Source organism: Alligator sinensis, unplaced genomic scaffold (genome assembly GCF_000455745.1).
Source record: "Alligator sinensis unplaced genomic scaffold, ASM45574v1 scaffold73_1, whole genome shotgun sequence".
NCBI classification, from domain to species: Eukaryota; Metazoa; Chordata; order Crocodylia; family Alligatoridae; genus Alligator; species Alligator sinensis.
The window spans coordinates 4,896,847-4,918,324 of NW_005841838.1; the positions used below are offsets into that span (position 1 = coordinate 4,896,847).

At 43.8% G+C, this 21,478-nt stretch overlaps 1 protein-coding gene across 3 annotated transcripts in view; it reads left to right on the plus strand.

The window, feature by feature from the left end:
- PARN (poly(A)-specific ribonuclease) overlaps positions 1-21,478 on the plus strand; it is a 143,072-nt gene that overhangs the window by 9,232 nt on the left and 112,362 nt on the right. For all 3 annotated transcript variants that reach the window (XM_006015524.3, XM_006015525.3, XM_025203411.1), the window contains exons 9-17: positions 1,194-1,236; positions 2,298-2,378; positions 3,135-3,191; positions 6,010-6,087; positions 8,949-8,992; positions 9,542-9,584; positions 12,146-12,221; positions 19,410-19,520; positions 19,604-19,673. In XM_006015524.3, coding sequence (XP_006015586.1) covers positions 1,194-1,236; positions 2,298-2,378; positions 3,135-3,191; positions 6,010-6,087; positions 8,949-8,992; positions 9,542-9,584; positions 12,146-12,221; positions 19,410-19,520; positions 19,604-19,673 — 603 coding nt within the window. The remainder of the gene's footprint in view (positions 1-1,193; positions 1,237-2,297; positions 2,379-3,134; positions 3,192-6,009; positions 6,088-8,948; positions 8,993-9,541; positions 9,585-12,145; positions 12,222-19,409; positions 19,521-19,603; positions 19,674-21,478) is intronic.

The window sequence follows — 21,478 nt, forward strand, 5'->3', positions numbered from 1 at the left end:
GCCCCATCAGCCAATTTTTTACCCATCCAACTGTGTAGGCATCAGTGCCACAGTCACTTAATTTATTGACGAGGATGGGGTAAGAGACGGTGTCAAAGGCCGCCTTAAAGTCTAGAAAGACTACGTGCACGGCGACACCATCATCCAAGGATTTAGTTACTTGGTCATAAAAGGCAATCAGGTTGGTCAGGCAGGACCTGCCTTTGATGAGCCCATGCTGATTGCCCCTGAGCATGATCTCCCCTGCAGGCCCCCCACAGGTATGCTCCTTGATGATTCTCTCCAAGATCTTCCCTAGCACCAAGATGAGGCTTACAGGCCTATAGTTACTTGGGTCCTCCTTCCTCCCTTTCTTGAAAATTGGGACCACATTAGCCAGTTTCCAATCCCCTGGCACCTGGCCAGATGACCACGAATGCTCATACAGCTGGGCCAAGGGCTCTGCGATGACCCCTGCCAGCTCCCTCAACACACTTGGGTGGAGGGCATCTGGACCTGCAGATCTAAAAATGTCTAGCCCTTCCAGAAGATCCCTAACTATGTCTGCACTGACTGAAGGCCTGACAGAGCTATCCCTGAGATTGTCCCTACTTCTGGTAGGTGGGATGTCCCAGTCCCTGCTCAAGAAAACGGAGGCAAAGAAACTGTTAAAAATATCAGCTTTCTTGTCTGGCGTAGCCACAAGATTACCATTTGTGTCTTGCAGGGGCCGTACGTTGCCTGGTGCTCTCTTCTTGCTCCCAATGTACTTGAAAAAGGACTTTTTGTTGTCCTTAATCCTGGACGCTGGCCTGAGTTCCATCTTAACTATTTGACAAGTAGATTTTCTCAGAGTTGTCCTTAACATTTATACTACATATGAGTGCAGTATTTTATCATTATTATGACTAATTTTATTCATTTGCCCAAAGGGACCCAGTGCTTTGAGGAAGTCCCATTGAAATTTTGATACAGAGATCTTTCTGTAGATTTCACAGTAGCAGTTAATCAGACAGTGTGTAACAGTGCAATAGAATTTAACACCAACAATGGTTTAAAGCACTTCAGATGTGCAAGCTGGCGAAATTTAATACCTTGTTAATTTGAATTTCCCCTTTTCATTTCAACTAAAAGGTGCTCTAAAGGTGTAGCTTCAGTGCCGTATTTGCTAAATTAGTAATTAATTTTAGTTTGCTTGTTCTTGTTTACTGTAGATATCCAAAAGGTATCCATGTTGAAACTCTGGAGACGGAGAAGGTAACTATCTTAATATTTTATACGTCTGTTTGATGTAAGGGCAAGAAACTGAAGTCTTAGTGAAATTTTGAGCTACTAAAGCTCTATCTGGCAAACAAGTTTTATTGTGTAAACATTTAAAATTTCTTATTAAATTATGATAAACTACTTTATAATAACTTTTTAATAAATGGATTCTAAAATAATGATTGGAAACATAATTGTGTGTGTTAACTTTAATACTGATACATGAGTAGAGCTACTGACTATTTTAAAGTAATGGATCTGGCACTTGGTTCATTGAGGGTTTGGGGTCAAATGTGATTATTGCCCTGTGAGATTACTGTTCTGTTAGCAGCTACAGAATATACTGATTTCTTCCAAAGACTATAAGTATTATCTGTGAAGTGTTTAATTTAAAAAGTTCTAAGTTTCTCTAAGTTATGGAGAAAATGTTTATGTATCTTCCTTTCAACCAAAAATTAAGTTTAGCTCAAATAACCTTGCTAAAATAAATCCATAGGGGTGAAGGTAGGTGAGGATAAGGGTTTATAATAATGCCCCTGACAGACATGTTTAAAAAAAAAAAACAAAAAACCCCCCAAACCAGTGCTTTACCAGAAGAGGATGTGTGTCAGTCTGACTTGGCTCATCCAGTGTCTGTATAGATCGTGTGCTTCAGCGGGGCATTTTGGCACTTTTATCTAATAGCCGATTCAATCAGCTATTAGATAAAAGTGCCAAAAAGCCCTGCTGAAGCACACGATCTATATAGACACTAGATGAGCTGAAAAACCTAATGTGATGCCTCTTCTGGGCATGCACTGAGCTCAGTGTAGGGGTGCGCCAAGCTGAAAGTAAAGTGCTGTGGAATTTTTTCCCCCCATGTCTGTAAGCAGCCATAGTGTTTTGTTTACAAGGCAATTCCTGCTACGAACTGTGAATACAATAGCTGAAATATAATTTTGTAGTAGATTCAGATGGCAAATTGTGGTTTGTTTTGTATATTAATGTTGGAAAGGTTTTAGTCTTCATTTTAGTGTATAGTTATTCCTAAAATACTTTTACATTACTAATTTCAGAAGGAAAGATATATTATCATTAGCAAGGTAGATGAAGAAGAGCGCAAAAGAAGAGAACAGCAGAAACAAGAAAAAGAACAGGTAAATATTGGTCATTTGATCTTGAGAGAGAGAGAGGGCTTTGATAGAAATGTTGTTCAGGGTGGGGAACTGGATTATTTGACTTTTACATGCTTATTTATGTCGCAACTTTCTCCACCTGTTGTTTTCACTCTTTTGTACATTGTAATCATCATATCTTGTAGAGGAAAGAAAAATCCACTATGAGCTTCAATAGTTAAGAGGTCTAGGTGGTGGGAATGGGAGTGGGGATATTTGCCCTGACTCTTAGGTTGCCTGATGTGCTGTACAATAGTAAGCTAGTTTAGTAACAGAAATGCGAGGTATTCTGCAAGAGTTTTAGAGAGCGTGAGCAATTTAACAACCATCTCAGTGCTCAGAGTTAGTAAAGTAGAAATAAAGCTATATGTAACTTTAATTGATAGCAGTTCCTCTGGCTACTGAGCTTAATCTAAACAGCTTAAAGGCTTGGTTCTGTTGATATGCAGATATTGACTTGATGCATAGGTTTTGAATTGTTTAACTCTTTCTTGTTTAACCCCAAGTTAGAGCTCTGAATAGAACTACAGTTTTGACACACGTTCCCTGTTTTGACCTCATGGGTACTTTTTTCCCTAAATATTTCTATTTTTTCAGGGTCTGATTTTTTTTCTTTCATCATTAAACAAAATTGGGGGCTTTCATTTCAGGTAGTTCCTGGTTAAATATTTTAGAGGTCAGGGTGCTTATAAGTTGTTTAAGTTAATGCTTCACTTACACATAGATCTCTACTTACAGGGACAACTTAATGATGCAGTGGGATTTTCCAGAGTCATCCATGCCATTGCTAATTCTGTAAGTTGGTGAACACATTTCGCTAAACCATACTTTTTAAATTTTTCAGTAAAAGGTTTTTAGTTCATACAGAATGCAAAGCCAATTGCTGCTAAAGTTTGCAAGGTGAAGTTCTCATACAATATTATCATACAAATAGGGCCAGAAGAGACCTCAGAACGCTATCTTGTACTGTACACCCATCTGTGTAAGCCAGAATCATTTTTGTTTATCCTGTCCCAGCAAAGTGTTTGACTAACCAGCTCTTAAAGCTTTCCAAAGATGTAGTTTTCACAGTCTTTCTAGTTAATCTGTTCCAAAGTTTAGCCTCCCCTGCTAGTAAGAAAGTTATTCCTGGTATCCAACATAAATCTTCCTTGTTGCAATTTAAGGTCAATACTCTGTCCTGGTCCCCACAGCCACAGAGAATGGTCTGTTACCACCCTTCATATATTTGAAGATTATGTATTTGAAATGTTATCAAATCTCCTCAGTCTTCTTTTCTCTACAGTAAGTGATCCCAATATTTCAGCCATTCCTTGTAAGTCACGTTTTCAAGATCTCTAATAATTTTTGTTGTTCTTCACTGGACTACTTCGAGTTTGTCTATGTCTGTATTCGTGTGATGCCCCAAACTGGGCACAGTACTCCAGGTCAAACCTCATCAAGGCTGAATACAGTGCTGGACTTGCAGGAGATGCATCTGTTATTACAACCCAATATGCTATTGTTGCAAAAAGCCAAGAATGAATGCACTCCATTTAGATTGTCACAGTTAAGTTTATGGCATCACTTCGTAATATATATTAGGGGAAGTATTTCAGTTTTTTTTAAGTTTTTATTAAAGTCTTCTTGACTTGCTCCATGCTCTTCTTGACCTGCTGCTCAACAAACGGGGAAAGTAAGAATTGGTGGGGAATGTAGTAGTGGATGGCAACTTGGGCAGTACTGACCATAAGATGATCAAGTTCAGGATCCTGACAAAAAGAAGGAAGGAGAGCAGCAGAGTAAGGACCTTGGATTTCAGAAATGCAGACTTCGAGTTGCTCAGGGAAGTCATGGGGAGGATCCCCTGGGAAGCCAGTCTGAGGGGGAGAAGAGTCTAGGAAAGCTGGCTGCTTTTTAAAGAAACCTTACTGAGAGTGCAGGAATAAACCATCCCAATGTGTAGGAGGACTAGCAAGCATGGCATAAGACCCACTTGGTTTAGCAGGAACTCTTCAGTAAACTAAATCACAAAAAGGAAGCTTATAAGAAGTGGAAACTTGGACAAATAACTAAAGAGTACAAGAGCATTGCTTGGGCATGCAGGATGCCCACATTCTTTCTGTAGTTGTGGGGGGTGGCAAAATGAGCACAGTACTCCTGATGTGGCCTCACCAGTGCTGAATAGAGGGGAATAATCATTTCCCTTTACATGCTAGTAACACTCCTACCAATGCAGCCCAGTATGCTGTTAGCCTTCTTTGCAACAAGGGCACACTGCTGGCTCATATTCAGCTTATTGTCCGCTGTACCCGCAGGTCTTTTCTGCAGAGCTGCTGCCCAGCCAGTCAGTCCCCAGCCTGTACTTGTGCAAGGGATTGTTCTGTCCTAAGTGCAGGACTTTGCACTTGTCCTTGTTGAACATCATGGGATTACTTTTAGCCCAATCATCCAGTCTGCCTAGCCCACTCTGAATCCTAGCCCTACCCTCCAGCGTATCTATTGCTCCCTTCAGCTTGGTGTCATCTGCAAACTTACTAAGGGTGCACTGTTTGCCATCTTCCAGGTCACTGATAAAGATACTAAACAAAACCAGCCCCAAGACCAACTTCTGGGGCACTCCACTTGATACTGGCTGCCAACTAGACATCGTACCATTGATTACTACCCTCTGAGCTTGATGCTCTAGACAGTTAGCTTGATGCTCTAGCCAGTTTTCTCTCCACCTTACAGTCCATTCATCAAGCCCATACTTTCTTAGCTTGCCTGCAAGAATGTTATAGAAGACTGTATCAAATCCTTGCTAATAAATTAAAGTATACCACATCTACTGGTCTCCCCGCATCCAGAGCCAGTCACCTCGTCATAGAAGGCAATAAGGTTGGTCAGGCATGACATGTCTTGGTGAATCCATGCTGACCATTCCTAATCATTATCTTCTCCAACTGCTTAGAAATAAATTCCTTAAGGATCTGCTCCATGATTTTTCCAGGGATTGGAGGCGAGGCTGACTGGTCTGTAGTTCCCTGAATTCTCCTTCTTCCCTTCTTAAATATGGACACTAATACATTTGCCCTTCTCCAGTCGTTTGGGGCCTTTCTTGATAGGCATGAGTTTTCAAAGATTATGGCCAGGGGCTCTGCAATCTCATCAGCCAACTCCCTCAGCACCCTTGGGTATATCCTGCCTGGCCCCATGGACTTGTACATGTCCAGTTTTTCCAAATAGTCCCTAACCTGTTCTTTCACCACTGTTGACTGCTGTCCTCCTCCCCAAACTGCTGCCCAGTGCAGTGGTGTGAGAGCTAACCTTGCCTGTGAAGACTGAGGCAAAAAAGGCATTGAGCACTTCAGCCTTTTCTGCATCCTGTCACAAGGATGCTTCCCCCATTCAGTAAGGGATCCACACTTTCCCTGATCCTTCTCTTGCTACCGGTCTTTTCTCCCTTTTGATTAGGGGCTACCACAGTAGAGATACCCAAAATTCATTTGCAGCAAAGACAGGTAGACACACTGCATCACCAGGTAAAGTATACTGGATTGAAAAATTAAATGAAATTTTTGCCTGAACTTTTCCTGTTTTATACAGCAGTTGAAAATACTTTGTTCATGCCTATAACATTTTTTTTCTTTAGGGCAAGCTTGTTATTGGACACAATATGCTACTGGATGTCATGCACACTATACACCAGTTCTACTGTCCCCTGCCTGATGTAAGTCGCCTTGTATGTCTTTAGACTCTATAAAATGTCTTCAAGTCTCAACTAATTCACATGAGTTCTTGTGATAATATGTTTATCCTCAGAATTATTTTTTTAATCTCTCATGGGTGGAAGCTTATCAGAGTTTATTGAACAAACTATAATAGAAACTTTAAAATGTGTATTAGAAATCATTCTGCCATTTGGGGATAATGGACTAGAATTTGCATTCAGTCTTCCAAAACTAGGAAGAGTTTCGAATTAGGGCTGAAATAATTACCTTAACCCACTGAATTAACTTAAGTGTGTAGGTGTGAGGTGCCACTAAATAATGAGGATTCTGGAGCAGGAGTGGGCAAAATGCAGCCTGCAAGCCGAATCCAGCCTGCCAAGGGATTCTGTCTGGCCTGCGCTGGGACCCTCAGCCTGCCTATCCCTGGTGTCAGTGGCAGCCTGATCCATGGCATGTGCGGCCAGTTCTGTCCCCTAGTGTGTGACAGGGCAGGGGTGGCATGGTGGCTGGCTGCTGCCAGTGTCTTTGTTAATGCCACTGGACCTGGTCCATCCTCCCCACACCCACTGCAAGGGGTGCTGGATGGAGCAGGCAGGTGGGGTCTCCGTGGAGACTAGCTCAGGACCCTTGTGGGTATAGGCATACTAGATTGGGCAAATAGGAGGGGCTGTGGGTGGGTGGGACAAGTGGCTGGGATCAGGGTTGGCATTGGGATCATGGGGTGGTGACAGTGTGCGGCAAGGACCCAGTGTAGAGCTGTGACTTGCTCCCTGCACGTCTCTGCCTCTGGAACCAGCGTCCATTGCAGGGAAGTGTGGGGTGCAAATTGTGGCTCTACCTCGGGCCCCAAACCCGCACTGTCACCACCCCACATTCCTGGACACGGCTCCCTTCCTGCCCATGCCCTCATCCCATCTACATGGCAGGCACCCCTGGGCCAGTTTCCATGGTGACCCCACCCTCTTGTTCCATCCTGTGCCCCTGGCAGTGGGTGCAAGGTGGTTGGGCCTGGGGCTGGATAGAATCAATTGGAGGTACACCAATACATCAGTCCGATATCGGATGGTCACCGATATAAAGAAAATTGTATTGGAAATCGCCCCTCAGACAAGCTGCAGCTCCATCCCGTGCCTGTCCCACCCCGGCTGGGCAGCACTAACCCCAGGCCTACTCCCTCCCTCACCGGGAGGCCTTGATCTGCCTCCACACGCTCCTTCCCTTCCACGACAACAGACTTACCAGCTGGACACTGCTCTTCAGGCTGCTGGGCTGGTATTGGAAATTGGATCGGTATTGGCCGATATGCCTCCTTAAAAATCGGCTGTCGGTATTGGCCCCCAAAATCTCTGTGCACCCCTAGGATCAATTGTCCCCTTTCTGTCTTTCTCGCCCTGCTGTGCCACTTGGGGCCAGGTCAGCTCTACCCCATGGTTTGCAACATCTCACCAAAACTCCTTAAATGTCACTCTAGCCCAACTAATTGCCCTCCCGTCTTCTAGTGTGTTTAAATGTTTATGAAAACAAACCTAGTTGTGTACAAATGAAAGTAAACTAACATGATTGTGCTCTGAAACATCTGTTCTAAAAGCTGTGAAATTCTATTCAGTATACAGTTAGAGGGATGGCCTTTTGTCCTAGAACTGTATTTCAGACATGAATGAAAAATCAATTGACTCTTATGAAATGACTGTAACATTCTAAGACACTGATTCTCAACTGGGGTGCTGTGAAGCCTAGCCGCTGTCAGCACTTCTTAGCCCCAGCACTCCATGGACAAGCAGTGGAATGGCCGTTACTTTTGGGATTTGTGCTGCTGCCTGCACTGAGTGATCCTGTGCTTCAAGCAGTTTGCTATGCTATGGGCAGGTCAGCTGACATAGGGCTGTGGAGCTGTGATTTATAGCCAGGCTAGTCCCCTGCTCTTCCCAAGCTCCCTAGGCAGGTGGTTAACCAAATGATGATGCCGACCTGCTACCTGGCACACAGCAAAGCATCCTTAGTCGCTTAGGAAAGGGAGCAGCCCCAGCTGGAGGAACAGCTGCTTTTCTTTGGAAGAGCTTGTTTTATCTGAGCTTGCATTTCTGCTTTTAGAAGCTCTGTGAATCAGGTGCCACTGCTTACAACAGTAGGTGCTGACATCTCTGGACAGGCTTCTTGCAAAGTGGCAGTTTCCTGCTGTATAATAGCCAGTATCCCAAGCAATATGAGGTGTACATTGATTTTTAAAGGCACATCACTTTTATCTATTGGATGCAAAGCCATGAAACCAAATAAGAAAAGAACAGAGGAAGGGGATGAGGGGCAATGGAGAAACAGACATTGTGAGACCCTGGAAGAGGCCTCTGTAGTGGGAAGTGTTGTGCTTGTCCCCTTGGGTATGTCAGTGTTCGTCTTGACTAAAGAAGACAACTGGGTAAAGACAAAAACAAATGAAGCATGAAAGAGGATGGAGGAAAGGGATTCATCTATGAGGTTCTAAACGTATGATTCTTACCTGAGGTGCCACAAAATTCAGAAAAATTATGGAGGATGTTTTAACCTAAAAAAGTTGAGATCATCCCAGATGAATTGCATTTAGCCCCTTTGGCACTTGCAAATACTTCAAGCAATATGGTATTTTAACTGTACGAGAGAGAATTGACAGTATTCTGTCAATGATGGTGAAAAGAGTTTTTAAAGTTTAGGTCTTCACTGATTTAAATATTGTAAAGCTATGTAAATAACATTTAAGTTGGAAGAAATCAAGCTTTAAGTTTAGAGTTTCTAATAAAAGTAAACAAGTGAATTTTACATTTTATTCTTGGCTATTGGTGCTGGTGGAGTAATTACCTGGTGGTAACGAAATTATTTTCCATTTTAGGACCTTAATGAGTTCAAGGAAGTAACATCCTGTGTTTTTCCCAGGTAAGATTTGCCTTCCGTTCACACTTACCAGTATTTTACTTGCACTTCGCTTGCAGCTGGTACCAGCTGTCATGTTCCAACTATTCTCTCGGTTAGATTAAGCTTAAAGATATAGTTGTGATCGGAATTCCAGTGTAGAATGATTTATGGTCAATTTAATTTAAAAATCCATGTGGATGTGTGGTTCATATTCGTAATACTTTTGACATCAGTGTACTTTGTAGCAAAGATAAAGCTTTACATACAAGCTTCTGTCTTGAAAATTATTGTTCTGACCCTTTAATTGTATGTGGACCAAGGTTTATTTGCTATTGATATTACTAATATTTTTCCATGAAGTTTGGTTTCCACTCCCTCTCTCCCAATGGAAAAAAAAACAACTTCATTTTAGTGTTCTCCTTAGATTTAACTCTGGATTCTGGAGAGTTATATTTCTGGTTTCCAGTAGATAAAATAGAGTAGACTTGAAGAATTTGCATAATTTGCTAAGCAGTAGAAATGTTTTTAATAAGGAAATGCTATATCCTTTATTTCTCTTTTCATTTTTAGGCTATTGGATACTAAACTGATGGCAAGTACACAACCTTTTAAGGTAACTTCATATAATTTACTATGGTCAAAACCTTTGAGTACAGAAATCCAAAATACGCTTTGTAAGACGACAGGTATATTCCTTGAAACTTTTTCATGGTTGCAGAATGTTAGCACAGTTGGGTGTGCAACCATGATTCACAAGATAAACCCAGAGATTTCATACAGGAATCCATAGTTTCAAAAATATTCTGGTTCTTTTGCAACAAAAGAATTGCTCTATTTTCTGTAGTCAAAGAGCAAGTGAAGACCAAGAGCTGGCATTTTTAAGGGTGCCTTAAGTCTGAAAAGTTTGAGAGCCACAGTCCTATATAAATAATTCCTCCTTTGTTGTAGCATGATCATTTTTATGCTTCCTTTTAAATTCCTTTTCCTGCCTAACGTTTCTAAAATTTCTGTAACAGAGCTTGTAAATATTTCTTTATAATAAAATACCATATTTTTTCCTGCATTCAGCATATTCCCAGAATAAGCTCTGCACCTGTTTTTGAAAGGCAAAATAAAGAAAAATCCTTCCCTTGTAGCAAGCAACTGAGTAGCAGTAGCTAGAGAGCCAAGCCTGCTCATGTTCTGCTCCGTGTGGATAATGCACACACTACTTTCACTTTTGACCAGTAAGCAGCAAAAGGTATTATTTTTCATGGGTGTTTTTTGGAGGCAGATCTGGACTGACTCAGGGTTGTATAGCAGTGGTTCTCAACATTTTTTTTTTTTACCAGAACCCATTTATAACATCAGTGGCCAGTTCTGACCCAGTGCTCTTCACTCCTGACTTGTTCCCAGGCCCCAACCTCCTTGTGTGTGGGATGGGGGGAGGTGTGTGGATTATAGTGGGGGGAAGGCAGCCCTTCACAGGCCAGAAGGAAAAGCCATGGTTTCCTGTATTTTTCTTTTTTAAGGGAAAATCCATTTTAAAAGTTTGTTCACGATCCTTTTGATATTCTTGCGACCCACGAGTTGAGAAATGCTGATATAGCACATCGGCTTCCCAAGTCCACAGTCCTATGTCGCAGTAAACAAAACACCCATGGTAGCTTATATCTTTCTTTCAGAACCCAGCTGTAGTTGTGGAGCAGCTGATGCTCTGTAAAGCAGCAGTCTTTTTTACATCCTTTTTGTTTGTGTCAGTGCTTATAATGAAAATGCCCTTAAAATGCTAGGTTTGGTTTCACAGGCATGTTTTTAGTTTATAGGAATGTTTTGGGTTTTTTTCCAAATACTGGTAGGATCCTATCTTCAGTGTTAGCTGAATGAGTTTCAGTAGCACTCAGTGGTGTAGTTGTGTAACTGAATGGGGGGGTACCTGGGACAACAATCCCAAGTGTTATCTTTGGGGGCAAAAATAGCCAGTACTGCCCCAGATGCACAATTGCCTGGCTACACTTCTGCAGCAGTGTTGAATTGGGACTGTATCTCAGTTCTTGCTTGATCATCTGCATCTAAAACCCCTAGAATATTGCAAGCTTTTCAGTTTAAGGTTGGAAAGTTTCAGTTGGAAGAAGTTTACTCTTATAAATGGGTGAGTTCCTCCTGGGCATATGTTGGAATCTGTTTGTCAGCAAAATGGAAACACTCTTCTCCCAGAAAGAGCTCACTGAAGGAACAAGTACCCAAACTAGTGCTTATTCTCTTAACACTTCTTTTGCATGCCCTTCAAGTGAATGAATTCTGATAAATAGGAGTGATTAAACAATGCATTGCTTTTTATACGCACTTGATAAAGAACTTAAAACAACCTGGCTCTTATGTCAGCTTGTAAAGATCAATAAACATGGCTAGTAACTATTTTTGGCCTTATCTTGAGCAGAAGCACAAATAAAAAGTTTGAAACTTAAAAAACTGATCGTTTGGTTACACAAATGTTGCTTTTTGTATTAACTGAAGCTACAGTAGTGATTTTATTTTTTATAATTTTCTTAAAGTATTATATTGAAGGCATTTTGGATTGAAAACACGGCCTCATATTTATCTAGTGCTTAGGATAACTTATTGAGGCTTTGAATGCTAGTACATTGCGAACATAAATATGAGGTTGGCCACTGGGTTGAAAGATACTTGGTAGGTTCTTAACTTTTTTTAAACAAGACTCGAGTAGCTTCACAAAGCATTGTATAAACACTTTTTTTTTTTTAACTTTTTTTTTTTTTAAAAGCAAACCTTTTCTCTTGACAAATATTTTTTTGGTCAGTTATATTTCCAGGCAAGAGCTGCTTAAGTTTCACTCCATGTGCCTCTCTGACATGTAAATTTTCCTTGCTGGCTTTCTTAGTATTAACTTAAGATTCCTGTAGAACCTGTTTCAGTATAACCAACTCTTTGAGTTTCTAGAGAACTGATGCGTCTCTGATATAAATATACATCTATAAAGATACATGCAGATTATTATTTTTTAACTTTTCTGGAATTGTTCTTTTTGGAATGAGTTTAGAACTAGATTGTGTTCCTCCTCAAATGACACAAAGATGGCAGTAGTAAATAATGTTTCTTCTAATCCCATTTACTTAGTCTCTGGGGAAAATGCACGTGTCAGTGATGACTTATACTGTGCCGTCTTGTTTCTAGGAGCTAATTAATAACACGTCCCTTGCAGAACTGGAAAAGCGTTTAAAAGAGATTCCATTCAACCCTCCTAAAGTTGGTAAGGATGCACAAAAGTGCTTATTCTACTTATGCTCCTTTTACAGAAGAGGTTAAGATAAATTCATTATTGAGTCTTGGGCCTAAAATTAATTAATTAATAATGGTTACTTGCTTGCAACAGTTCTTGTGAAAGTTGATGTGAATGGGGTTCTGTAGTAGACATCATGTTATAGCTTTGTTTTGGGTTGCAAAATGAAATAGCGCACATTGAATGAACAGTTTTGTCAGCATTCACTGACATTTATTTTGTTGTTTTGATTGTAGTGAATAATTTTCTATTATGTTTAAAACCAGTGTGCAAATGTACTACTCAGAAAGCTAAAATTTATAAGTACCAGTTTAGTACTTAGTACTAATTTAGTCAATTAGTAATACTTGGATGGACTTTTTAAACACAGTAATGATTAGAGTTCACTCTATCTTGTAGAATACAATTAAGATTTTTTTGAGCTGCATTACTTTAAGGCAATGAAATATGAAACGAGGTTAAAGTAATCAGAGACAAGTTTGTTTTTAGGATTCTGGAATGCATTTCTTGCTATGGAGGTGAAAATATTGGGCAGTATAACACATGTTGGAGCGGTGGGTATGTTGCCTTAAGTAAGCAGAGATGTTTCAACTAATCTAACATTTAGTATACACCAGGGAATTATGCACAGAAAACCTCAAAATGATGCAAAATTAATTACTTTTATTTTTTTTCTTACAAATTTAAACAAAATATAACACTATTTGAGTCTTTTTTAGAAATATATGCAGGTACTTTGCATGGTTGGGAGGGAATTGTAGATGGGGTTGTGAAGGGGTGTGGGTGTGTGGGGAGAGTTGTGAAGGGGTGTGGGGTTTGTGGGGAGAGTTGTGGGGGGGATGTTTAGATGGGTGTGGGGGCCCCCCCACCACACCCCTTCCCATGGTGCACAGCCCCACTGCTGGAGTCTCAGCAGGCCCTCGGGGTGCTTATGCCTGCAGCAGGCAGAGCCCCCACGGTGCATGCCTCTGGCTGAGTCCCAGTACCCGGCCTGCTAGTGCATGCCTTCGAATTAAACTGGGCTGGCTTTGTGCCAGCACGTAGGCTTGCAGCACTGCAGGTGGGAACCATGTGCTGTCGGGCTGGGAGGGTTCCATGCCTCCATGTGCAGCTGCCCGCTGGGGTGCTGGAAGCCCCATGTGGAGGCACGAAGCTGGCTGGCCTGGCCTGGCCCAGCCTGGCTTGATGGTGCGTAGACTGGGAGCTGCATGCCATCGGGCCAGTTGGGCTCTGTACCTCCATGTGGGGTTTCCAGGAGGAAGCAGCATGTAGAGGCAAGCAGAAGCTTGCCCGGCCTGATGGCATGCGACTCCATGCCTCCACGTGGCTTCCCGCCTGGCTCACTGGTGCACAGCTCCTGGTCCATGTGCCATCAGACCGGGCCAGCCCTCCATGTGGGGTTTTCAGCACTCCAGCGGGAAGCCACACACGGAGGCCTGGAGTTCTGTGCCATCGGGCCTGGTGGGCTCCTGCTTGCCTCCACATACAGCTTCCTGTTCGAGTGCTGGAAGCTGCACATGGAGGCACAAAGCCCTTCTGGCCTGATTTTGGTGTAAGGCCCATGCCCACATTCTCCCCCACCCCCCGCAGGCAGGAGCTCCCCTCCCCACCTACCCAGCTATCCAGTTGTGTGGTTCTGTGCCACCATATCATGGAGGTGGAGGCACAGAGCCTGCCACAGTTAAATTTTCCAGAATTATGCAATTATGTGCAGTCATGCCTCTTATGTGCAAAATTGTATGGGCACGTAACTGTATAATTACTCAGTGTGTAATTTGGAATACTAAATGCGCATAGCAATTGCACTGTAGTTCTAATCAACTGGAGCCGCAACAAAAGAAGAAATTACAGTAAATAAGTGTGCTGCTCTTCTCTGGTGATTCTTTTAGGCAACCAGGGCGAGCTGGGTGCTTGGTTCCCTAATTCCGTATGTGCCTTTCATGGTGGTGGTGCACTGGTAACGTCTTATTGGGATCCAATAAAACTTGGTGACCATCTGGTGAGCCTTTTTGGCTGCAGTTTAGAATGATGCTCCAAAAAATTTTTTTAATAACTTGTCAGGCTCTATTCCACTGCAGCTGGCTGACTAGGTTAAATCTTAAGCTCTCCAGTGAGATGTCATAACCAGTTCAGGGGACTGAACCTTCACGATTAAGCAGGTTTAAAGTTATTGGAATATTTATGTCTTTGTGGAGGGAGGTATATGGGTATCCACTACAGTTAAAAGGGAAGTTGTCATTATTTGAAACTCTGGTTCAGTTAATTTTATATCGGTTATGTTGTTGGGGGTTTACACTTTTTTTTAGAAATGTTACTTCTTGAGGAAAGGACTGTTTGTAAAACATTTAATACACCGTGTAATTTTCTTGTATCATTTAAACTTGAAATGTGTTTACATTTAAAGTTATTCTTAAGCTATTTAAAATACAAAATAAGGCATATAGAATTACAGAAAGTTAGGGTTGGAAGGGACCCCAGGAGATGCCATCTAGTCCAACCTCTTGCTGAAAACAGGACCATCTGCAACTATCTCATCCCAGCCAAGGCTTTGTCTAGGTCTTAAAAACCTCTACAACCTCTCTGGAGAACCTGTTCCAGAGCTTTTCTACCCTCCTAGTGAGAAAGCTATTCCTTATATCTAACCTAAACTTCCATTACTGCAGTTTTAGGGTGTTGCTCCTTGTTGTGTCATCCATAGGGATGTTCTGAAATTGTGATTTTTGTAGTTTTCACATAAAATGCAAAATCAGGCATTTTCCATAAAAAATTGGACAAATCTGGGGTGGGTGGGGGAAGGAGCCCCACAAAAAAGCAGGGAAAAGTGGGACTCCATGTAAAAATAAAAGTATTTCTTTGTTTTTTCCTCCCTGGGCAGCAATCAAGATGCCCCACCCCTAGCTGCTGATTTGGTGAGAGGGTTGCCATTACGTAGCCTCTCAGCCCTGCTGCCTGGGCTTACAGGGACAGGCCTAGCTTTTTTTTAGGCAGCTATGGTTGCCTGGCCTGGTGGGGCCCATCCCATGATGACTGAGTGCTGTGGAGGGTGGGGGACAGGGCCAAGGGGAATAGAGCTGTGCTGAGGCAGGGGGGAGAGCAGTGGGGCCTGGCTAGGGGTCAGCAGGGTGGCAACAGTTTTTGCTTGCACCTGCGTGCGGCTGGAGAGGGGTGGGGGGGTGGGGAGTGTGGTGGGCAGTAGCCTGTCTCTGTGCCTGTGAGGGGCTGGGCTGCAGGGGAACTTATTTTTCCCCGTTTAGGCCAGGTCTGGGTGAGGAGCAGGGGCAGTGGAGCAGTGGCAGCCCATGTGTCTGCTGGCTGCCCCTGGCGGCAGAGCATGTGGGGGAGGGGGGTGGCTGCAATTTGCTTCTGAAATTGACACCCAGCGCCATGGTGGGCCCATGAAATTTTGGTCCTGGACTCCCTGATTGAAAGATATGCCTAGTCATCTGTCACCACTGAGAACAGTCTAGCTCTATTCTCTTTGTAACCATCATTCAGGTAGTTGATATAGCAATAGATATAGCTTTATTTTATTAAACACAAGCTTCCTTTACCAATATAAAATACACCCCAATATTTATGGCTGTGTCTTCATAGCTTTAGTCTAGTAGAAGAGAAGACATCTTAATGACAAGAATGTAAATATAACTTTTTTGTTAACTTCTACTCTGCACCAGTTAGGCCTCTGCCAGATGTGCAAGTAACAATGCGATGGAATCTGATGCACAATCCACATAATCATGCTTCTTGCTATTCCACACATCAGTTCCCATTGTGCTTTATTGCTGATACAGAGGGAGCCCAGGGTCACGATTCTGGGCTCCCCCTGTACTGGCAAGTAGTAAGTTTCCATGACTGGGAGACCCCTCAGCTGAAAGGGGTCCCAGCCACAGGGGTGCATTAACGAAATGTGTGCCCCTGTGGCTGAGAGTTCCATCAGCTGATCCAAGCTCCCACCTGTGGGAATGCATGGCAACTCAGCTGATGGGATTCCAAGCTGCGGGGCCACACTGTGCCCATCTAAGCCTGAGCAACGGCTCCTGAGTGGCTTGGGGCTGGATGATCCACACTCGGGCTTTATCTATCTCTGGCACTAATGTCTGCCATGTGTTGTTTTCTAAAGGAAGCCCCCATTGCTCGTCCGCCATGTCTTGTTCTTAAAATAAGATGCAGGAGGCTCCCATGTGCCCTGGACTCACTCGGTGGCTCGTCGGGTGGACGTCCCTTGGGGCTTCACTTTCCCTATATCCCATCCACGTGCCAACGTGTTGGTCTCTGGCTGTGTGGTTGAAAGTCTGGACTCTCCCGTGATCCAGCATGCTGTCTCGCCCTGGCTGCCCCGACTATGTATTCTAGGTGGGTTGACCAACCCGTGTGGCGTCTGTGGATTTGCTGGGGAATGGCCTGGGTGACTTCCTACCTATGCTCTACCTGTGAGGCTTAAACCTTGTGGAGCAATGGTCTCACCCTCTGAGATGCCCCCCCAATTATATGGGCCATCTGGGCCTGCCTAAATATAGTCCTCCACCTTAGAGTCCGTGGGAGCTCCTGGTCTCTTGCCCTCTGGTTCAGACAGCAAAATTACACGACCTTTCTTTCAGACCCCAGGAGAAACACATAACTAAACATAGAAGACCAGGGGCAGTGGCCTTCCTCCCACTCGCACGTTCCTGTTGTGTACTGGGCCATCGGATCTTTGGTCCCTCTCTTTTCCACAGTCAAGGGTGTTACTCCCCTGAGATGCTATGTCCCCGGTGTTCCCAAGGCGTAGTCTGACTGGATGCACTGGCCAAGAGCCTGTAGGTACCTTGCTGCTGTTGCCCCCCACCTCCTTATCTCTTGCCAGTTTTTGAACACCCTTCTCAGTGCCAGCTGATAATGTCACGTCTCTGTGCCACTCTAGCTGCACTGAAAGTGTGCTGATAAAGCACGTGGGCAGTGTTTCCTGCCGTTCCGTGTCTCCCGCTACTATGCGTAGGCCAGGTAAGTTATTCCAGGTCACAGCTCTCTCTGGGCCCTATCCCCGTGCTTTTGGGTTCTCCTTGCCACCTCTCTGTCCCCCACACAGGGGTGTCCAGCCCCTCAGGCGTGTTGCCCTGCGACGCACACCTCGCCACACATTCAGCTAATGTAGTCATAGGAATTGGCTTCAAACTTATTCCATATTTTTTGTGGAATAATTTTGTGGCTTCCTCACTTCTTGACACCATCAATTGATTGAACGTGTGGCTGGGTAACAACTTAAGATGTGTGTTTTAACTAGTTAATCATGTCTTAAGTATAATGTAGCAAGGGCCTTGGTAGTGCATGAGTAGGTGGGAAGGATGGAAATGGCTATTTAACAGCCTTATTTCTTTTCCAGATGATAGGTTTTGGCAATACTCAGGTTTCAGAGACACAGAAATTTAGTCATAAAGGCTATATAGCTCTAAGTTGAAGAAAGAATTTGAGGTGTATATTTGCCTGTAACTTTAAGAGAAAAATGAAAGGTATAAATATTTGAACACTTTTCTTCAGCTAGGCTCCAAAGGGAATTCCATTTTTGCAAGTGATTCAGATGTCATGATGCACATAACACCTAGTGCAATCTACATGTCCACTAGGTACCTGTTTGTGTCTGTTCATTTACATGCCTTGGAAAAATCAAGTGGCAGTCTTGAAAATATAGTTTATAGTAGACCTGTGTGACGTGGGAAGTATTTGCTACAGATTCGATGATTCAGAGGGACAGCAATTTCAGTTCAGTGATTCGAATCACTGTCCCAATTCAGTTCAGCCGAATTCAAATCCAAAGATATTCAGTGCTGAATCTTGTTCGGCCACAGACTATAAAGGCAGGCAGTGTCGGTGGGAGCAGCTGGATGAGCCCTGGCTCAAGATGGCAGCCCCGGGAAAAGCCGCGCCTCTCCCTGTTACCCCCTGCACTGGGGTGAGGCAGGAAGTGCTGTCAGCCCCAAGAGAAGCCACGGAGACTGGGGGGAATGATTTGGGGAGCTGGGGGATAGAACTAGGAGCTGTGGGGAAGCCCCTGTTCATTCCCTCAACTTCCGATCATTCCCCCCAGCCCCTGTGGCTTCTCCTGGGGCTGTTGGCTCAAGCTGCGGCTCATCTGGCTACTCCCCCATCTGCCCCTGCCACCAGGGCAAGGCAGGCAGTTTTGGCAGCCCTAGGAGAAGCCATGGGAGGCTGATTGGGAAGCTGGGGAATTGAACCGGGAACTGGGGGAAATGATCAAGTGCTGGGGGAATGAACAGGGGCTTCCCTCCAACTCCCAGTTCTATTCCCCAGTTCCTGATTTCATCCCCCAACCTTGCAGCTTCTTCTGGGACTGCTGGCTCAAGCCACGGCTTATCCAGTTGCTCCCCTGGCTGCCCCCTCACCAGGCTGAGGCAGGCAGTGTTAGAAGCCCTAGGAAGAAGCCACAGGGGCTGGGGGGAATGATTGGGAGCTGGGGGGATCGAGCTGGGGGGAAGTTCCTATTCGTTCCCCCAGCTCCCAATTCAATTCTCCAGTTCCTGGTTTGATCTCCCAGCCCCTGCAGCTTTTCCCGGGGATGTCAGCAGTGCCTGCTTTGCCCCGGCGAGGAGTAGCTGGATGAGCCACAGCTTCTCCCGGGGTTGCCATCTCAAGCTGGGGCTCGTTTGGCTGCTCCCACCGGCACTGCCTAGTGCCTGCCTGTACAGTCTATGGACAAATCTACGAATCTCTCTGAATCAGTTTGGAGGCTTCTCATTTGATTCGGATTCGGCTGCCGAATCTATTCCGAATCAAATCAGTTACTGAAGCTTCATACAGCCCTAGTTTATAGCTTTGTGTCTTAAGTCATGCAGATACTTTTGAAAACTTCAGTCTTTTTGCTACTGAAATAAAAGTATGTGCTCCTGTACTGAATGTGCATTGAAAAAATATTGGAAAAATAGACTTCACAGATTTCATTTCTATCTTCTCTATAGATACAGAACTGTTAAAATTACATTATGGTCCAGATTTATGGATGAAGAGTGCGCTATATAAGGGACTGAGATTACTGAATAGGATTCCGTTCTATGAACAAAGCTTTATGTTGTTCGAAACTTAAACGCTTTGTATAATTAGCAAAATACGATGCGAGTTTGTGGTCAGATATACAAGGTTGCCTTACACTTTTTTTTCTTTCCTTAGACAGTGCAGAAGGATTTCCAAGTTACGACACAGCTTCTGAACAGCTTCACGAAGCAGGCTATGATGCTTACATAACAGGACTGTGTTTCATCTCCATGGCTAATTTCCTGGGTATTGTAGTCTTTTTCCAGATCTATTCTCTGATCCTCTGTGTAGCTACGTATTATATGCTGAATTTCTTCTTTGTTCACTAGGTTCATTTCTCAGTCCTCCAAAAAATCACGTATCTGCTAGATCAAAACTCATTGAACCTTTTTTTAACAAGTAAGTAATTGCTGTTACAAAACCTGCTGTAATGTGAATATAAAACCAACAACTGTGGCCTCAGATTAAATTGCTTATCTATTTTTTTTCTTTGTATTTAAAACCCCTGGATTTTAAAATCCATAAAGTGTTAGAATTTGGAAGTAAAATTTCTCACCTATTTGTTATTGAGCAGGAAAATGATGGACTATCTACCAGTGTGTACAAGAGGCTTGGAAAGGAATTGTGTGTAAATAAGTATACTAGCTCTACTCTTCATATCCATTTTGAGTTCATATCTGCCACTTAGGGTAGGGACAGACATTACATCTGAACTGGCTTAAGTGATCCAGAAACTGGTTTAAACCTGTAACAGAACAGAAGTTCAGTGCACATAAACCAATTTGTAAATTTCTGAAACTGGTTTGAGATAAATCTGGTTGAATGTAGTATCAGACTTAACTGATTTGGTTCAAAGTGGTTTATGCAGACCCAGACCCCTTGCTGGATTAAGGTAAACCAGACACCTCGAGCATCCTGGCATGTTCTCTGGGCTGGGTGGGGCTCTCTGCTCCACAGCAGGGCTGGCCCCTCCCCTCTACTCCCTGGCTGGAGCTCTAGCAGAGACTTGCAGGCACAGCAGGGTCTGCCTGGCTTCCCTTTGCTCTATTCTACCCCCCTCCCCTGCCCTTGCTGCTCAAGCAGGGACCCTTCTCCCTCACTCTCCCATCTCCCACAGCAGGGATCCCAGCCCCATGGACCATAGGTATGTGGTATTCTAGCTAATGCAGATGTGTGTGTGTCTACGATTTCACTGGGACACGCAGATAGAACAGTAGCTGTTTTGGGCTGTGTGGAGTTAATCAACAGGTCAGCTGGCAAGCTGTTTAAGAAGAATTTAAAGTAATGGAGAGAGGCTATTGTTTTGCTGATCGGATGGTAAACATTGTTATCAACTCACTGCTGGCTTGCTCCCCTGTCAGTTTGCTACAGACCGTATAAAGAAGCAGGGAGGGGGATTGAAAAGCTCTGTATTATCAACAGATGCATGCACTGCACCCTGCAACCCTCCTTTGCCTCAGAGTGTTAGCTGGGGTCTGGCCTCACTCCTGTCCCTTGAGCAGTGAGTAGGGAAAAGGTAGTGGGAGTTCAAAACTTTAATGGAAAAATGTGTTTTTATTTCTGGGGGTTTGTATTTTTGCATTATATTGAAGTGGGTTACATTTAAAAAAAAATGTCTTGCTGTTGAAGTTCTTACAGTAATATATAGATTGCAATCTCTAAACCAGGGGTGGGCAATTATTTTGGACGGAGAACTGCTTATCAAGTTTTGGTAAGCTGTCAAGGGCCATGAAGCCCTGCCCCTTAGCAGGTGCCCCACCCCCTGGTCACCATCTTATGACTGGAAGTCCCACCCCCTAACCTGACCTTCGCCACCAGAAGTCCCTCCTTTTGCCCCCGGAAGTACTCCTTTCAGCAACAGGTTTTACCACCTTGGAACCAGAAAAATACCAAATTATATTCTAAAAAGCAAACATCTAAAACATTCCACAATTTGATTTCAAAAAGTATTTTTGTCCTGATTTACGTACATTTGTGTACTGTGCATAGAGGTGATTGCACAGTAGCTTAAAATGAAGTCTTACTCTTGTATGTTGTGATGGGGTGGGGTCATGAGGGGTGGGTATAGGTTTCTGGGAGGCTGTGGGTGTGGGGAAGGGTGTGGGTATGTCGGTGTGGGGTGAGGGAGCATGTGGGTGTAGATATGTGGCATGTAGATGGGTAGGGGTTTTGTGGGGGAAGGGTGGCTGGAGGGGGTGGGGGGG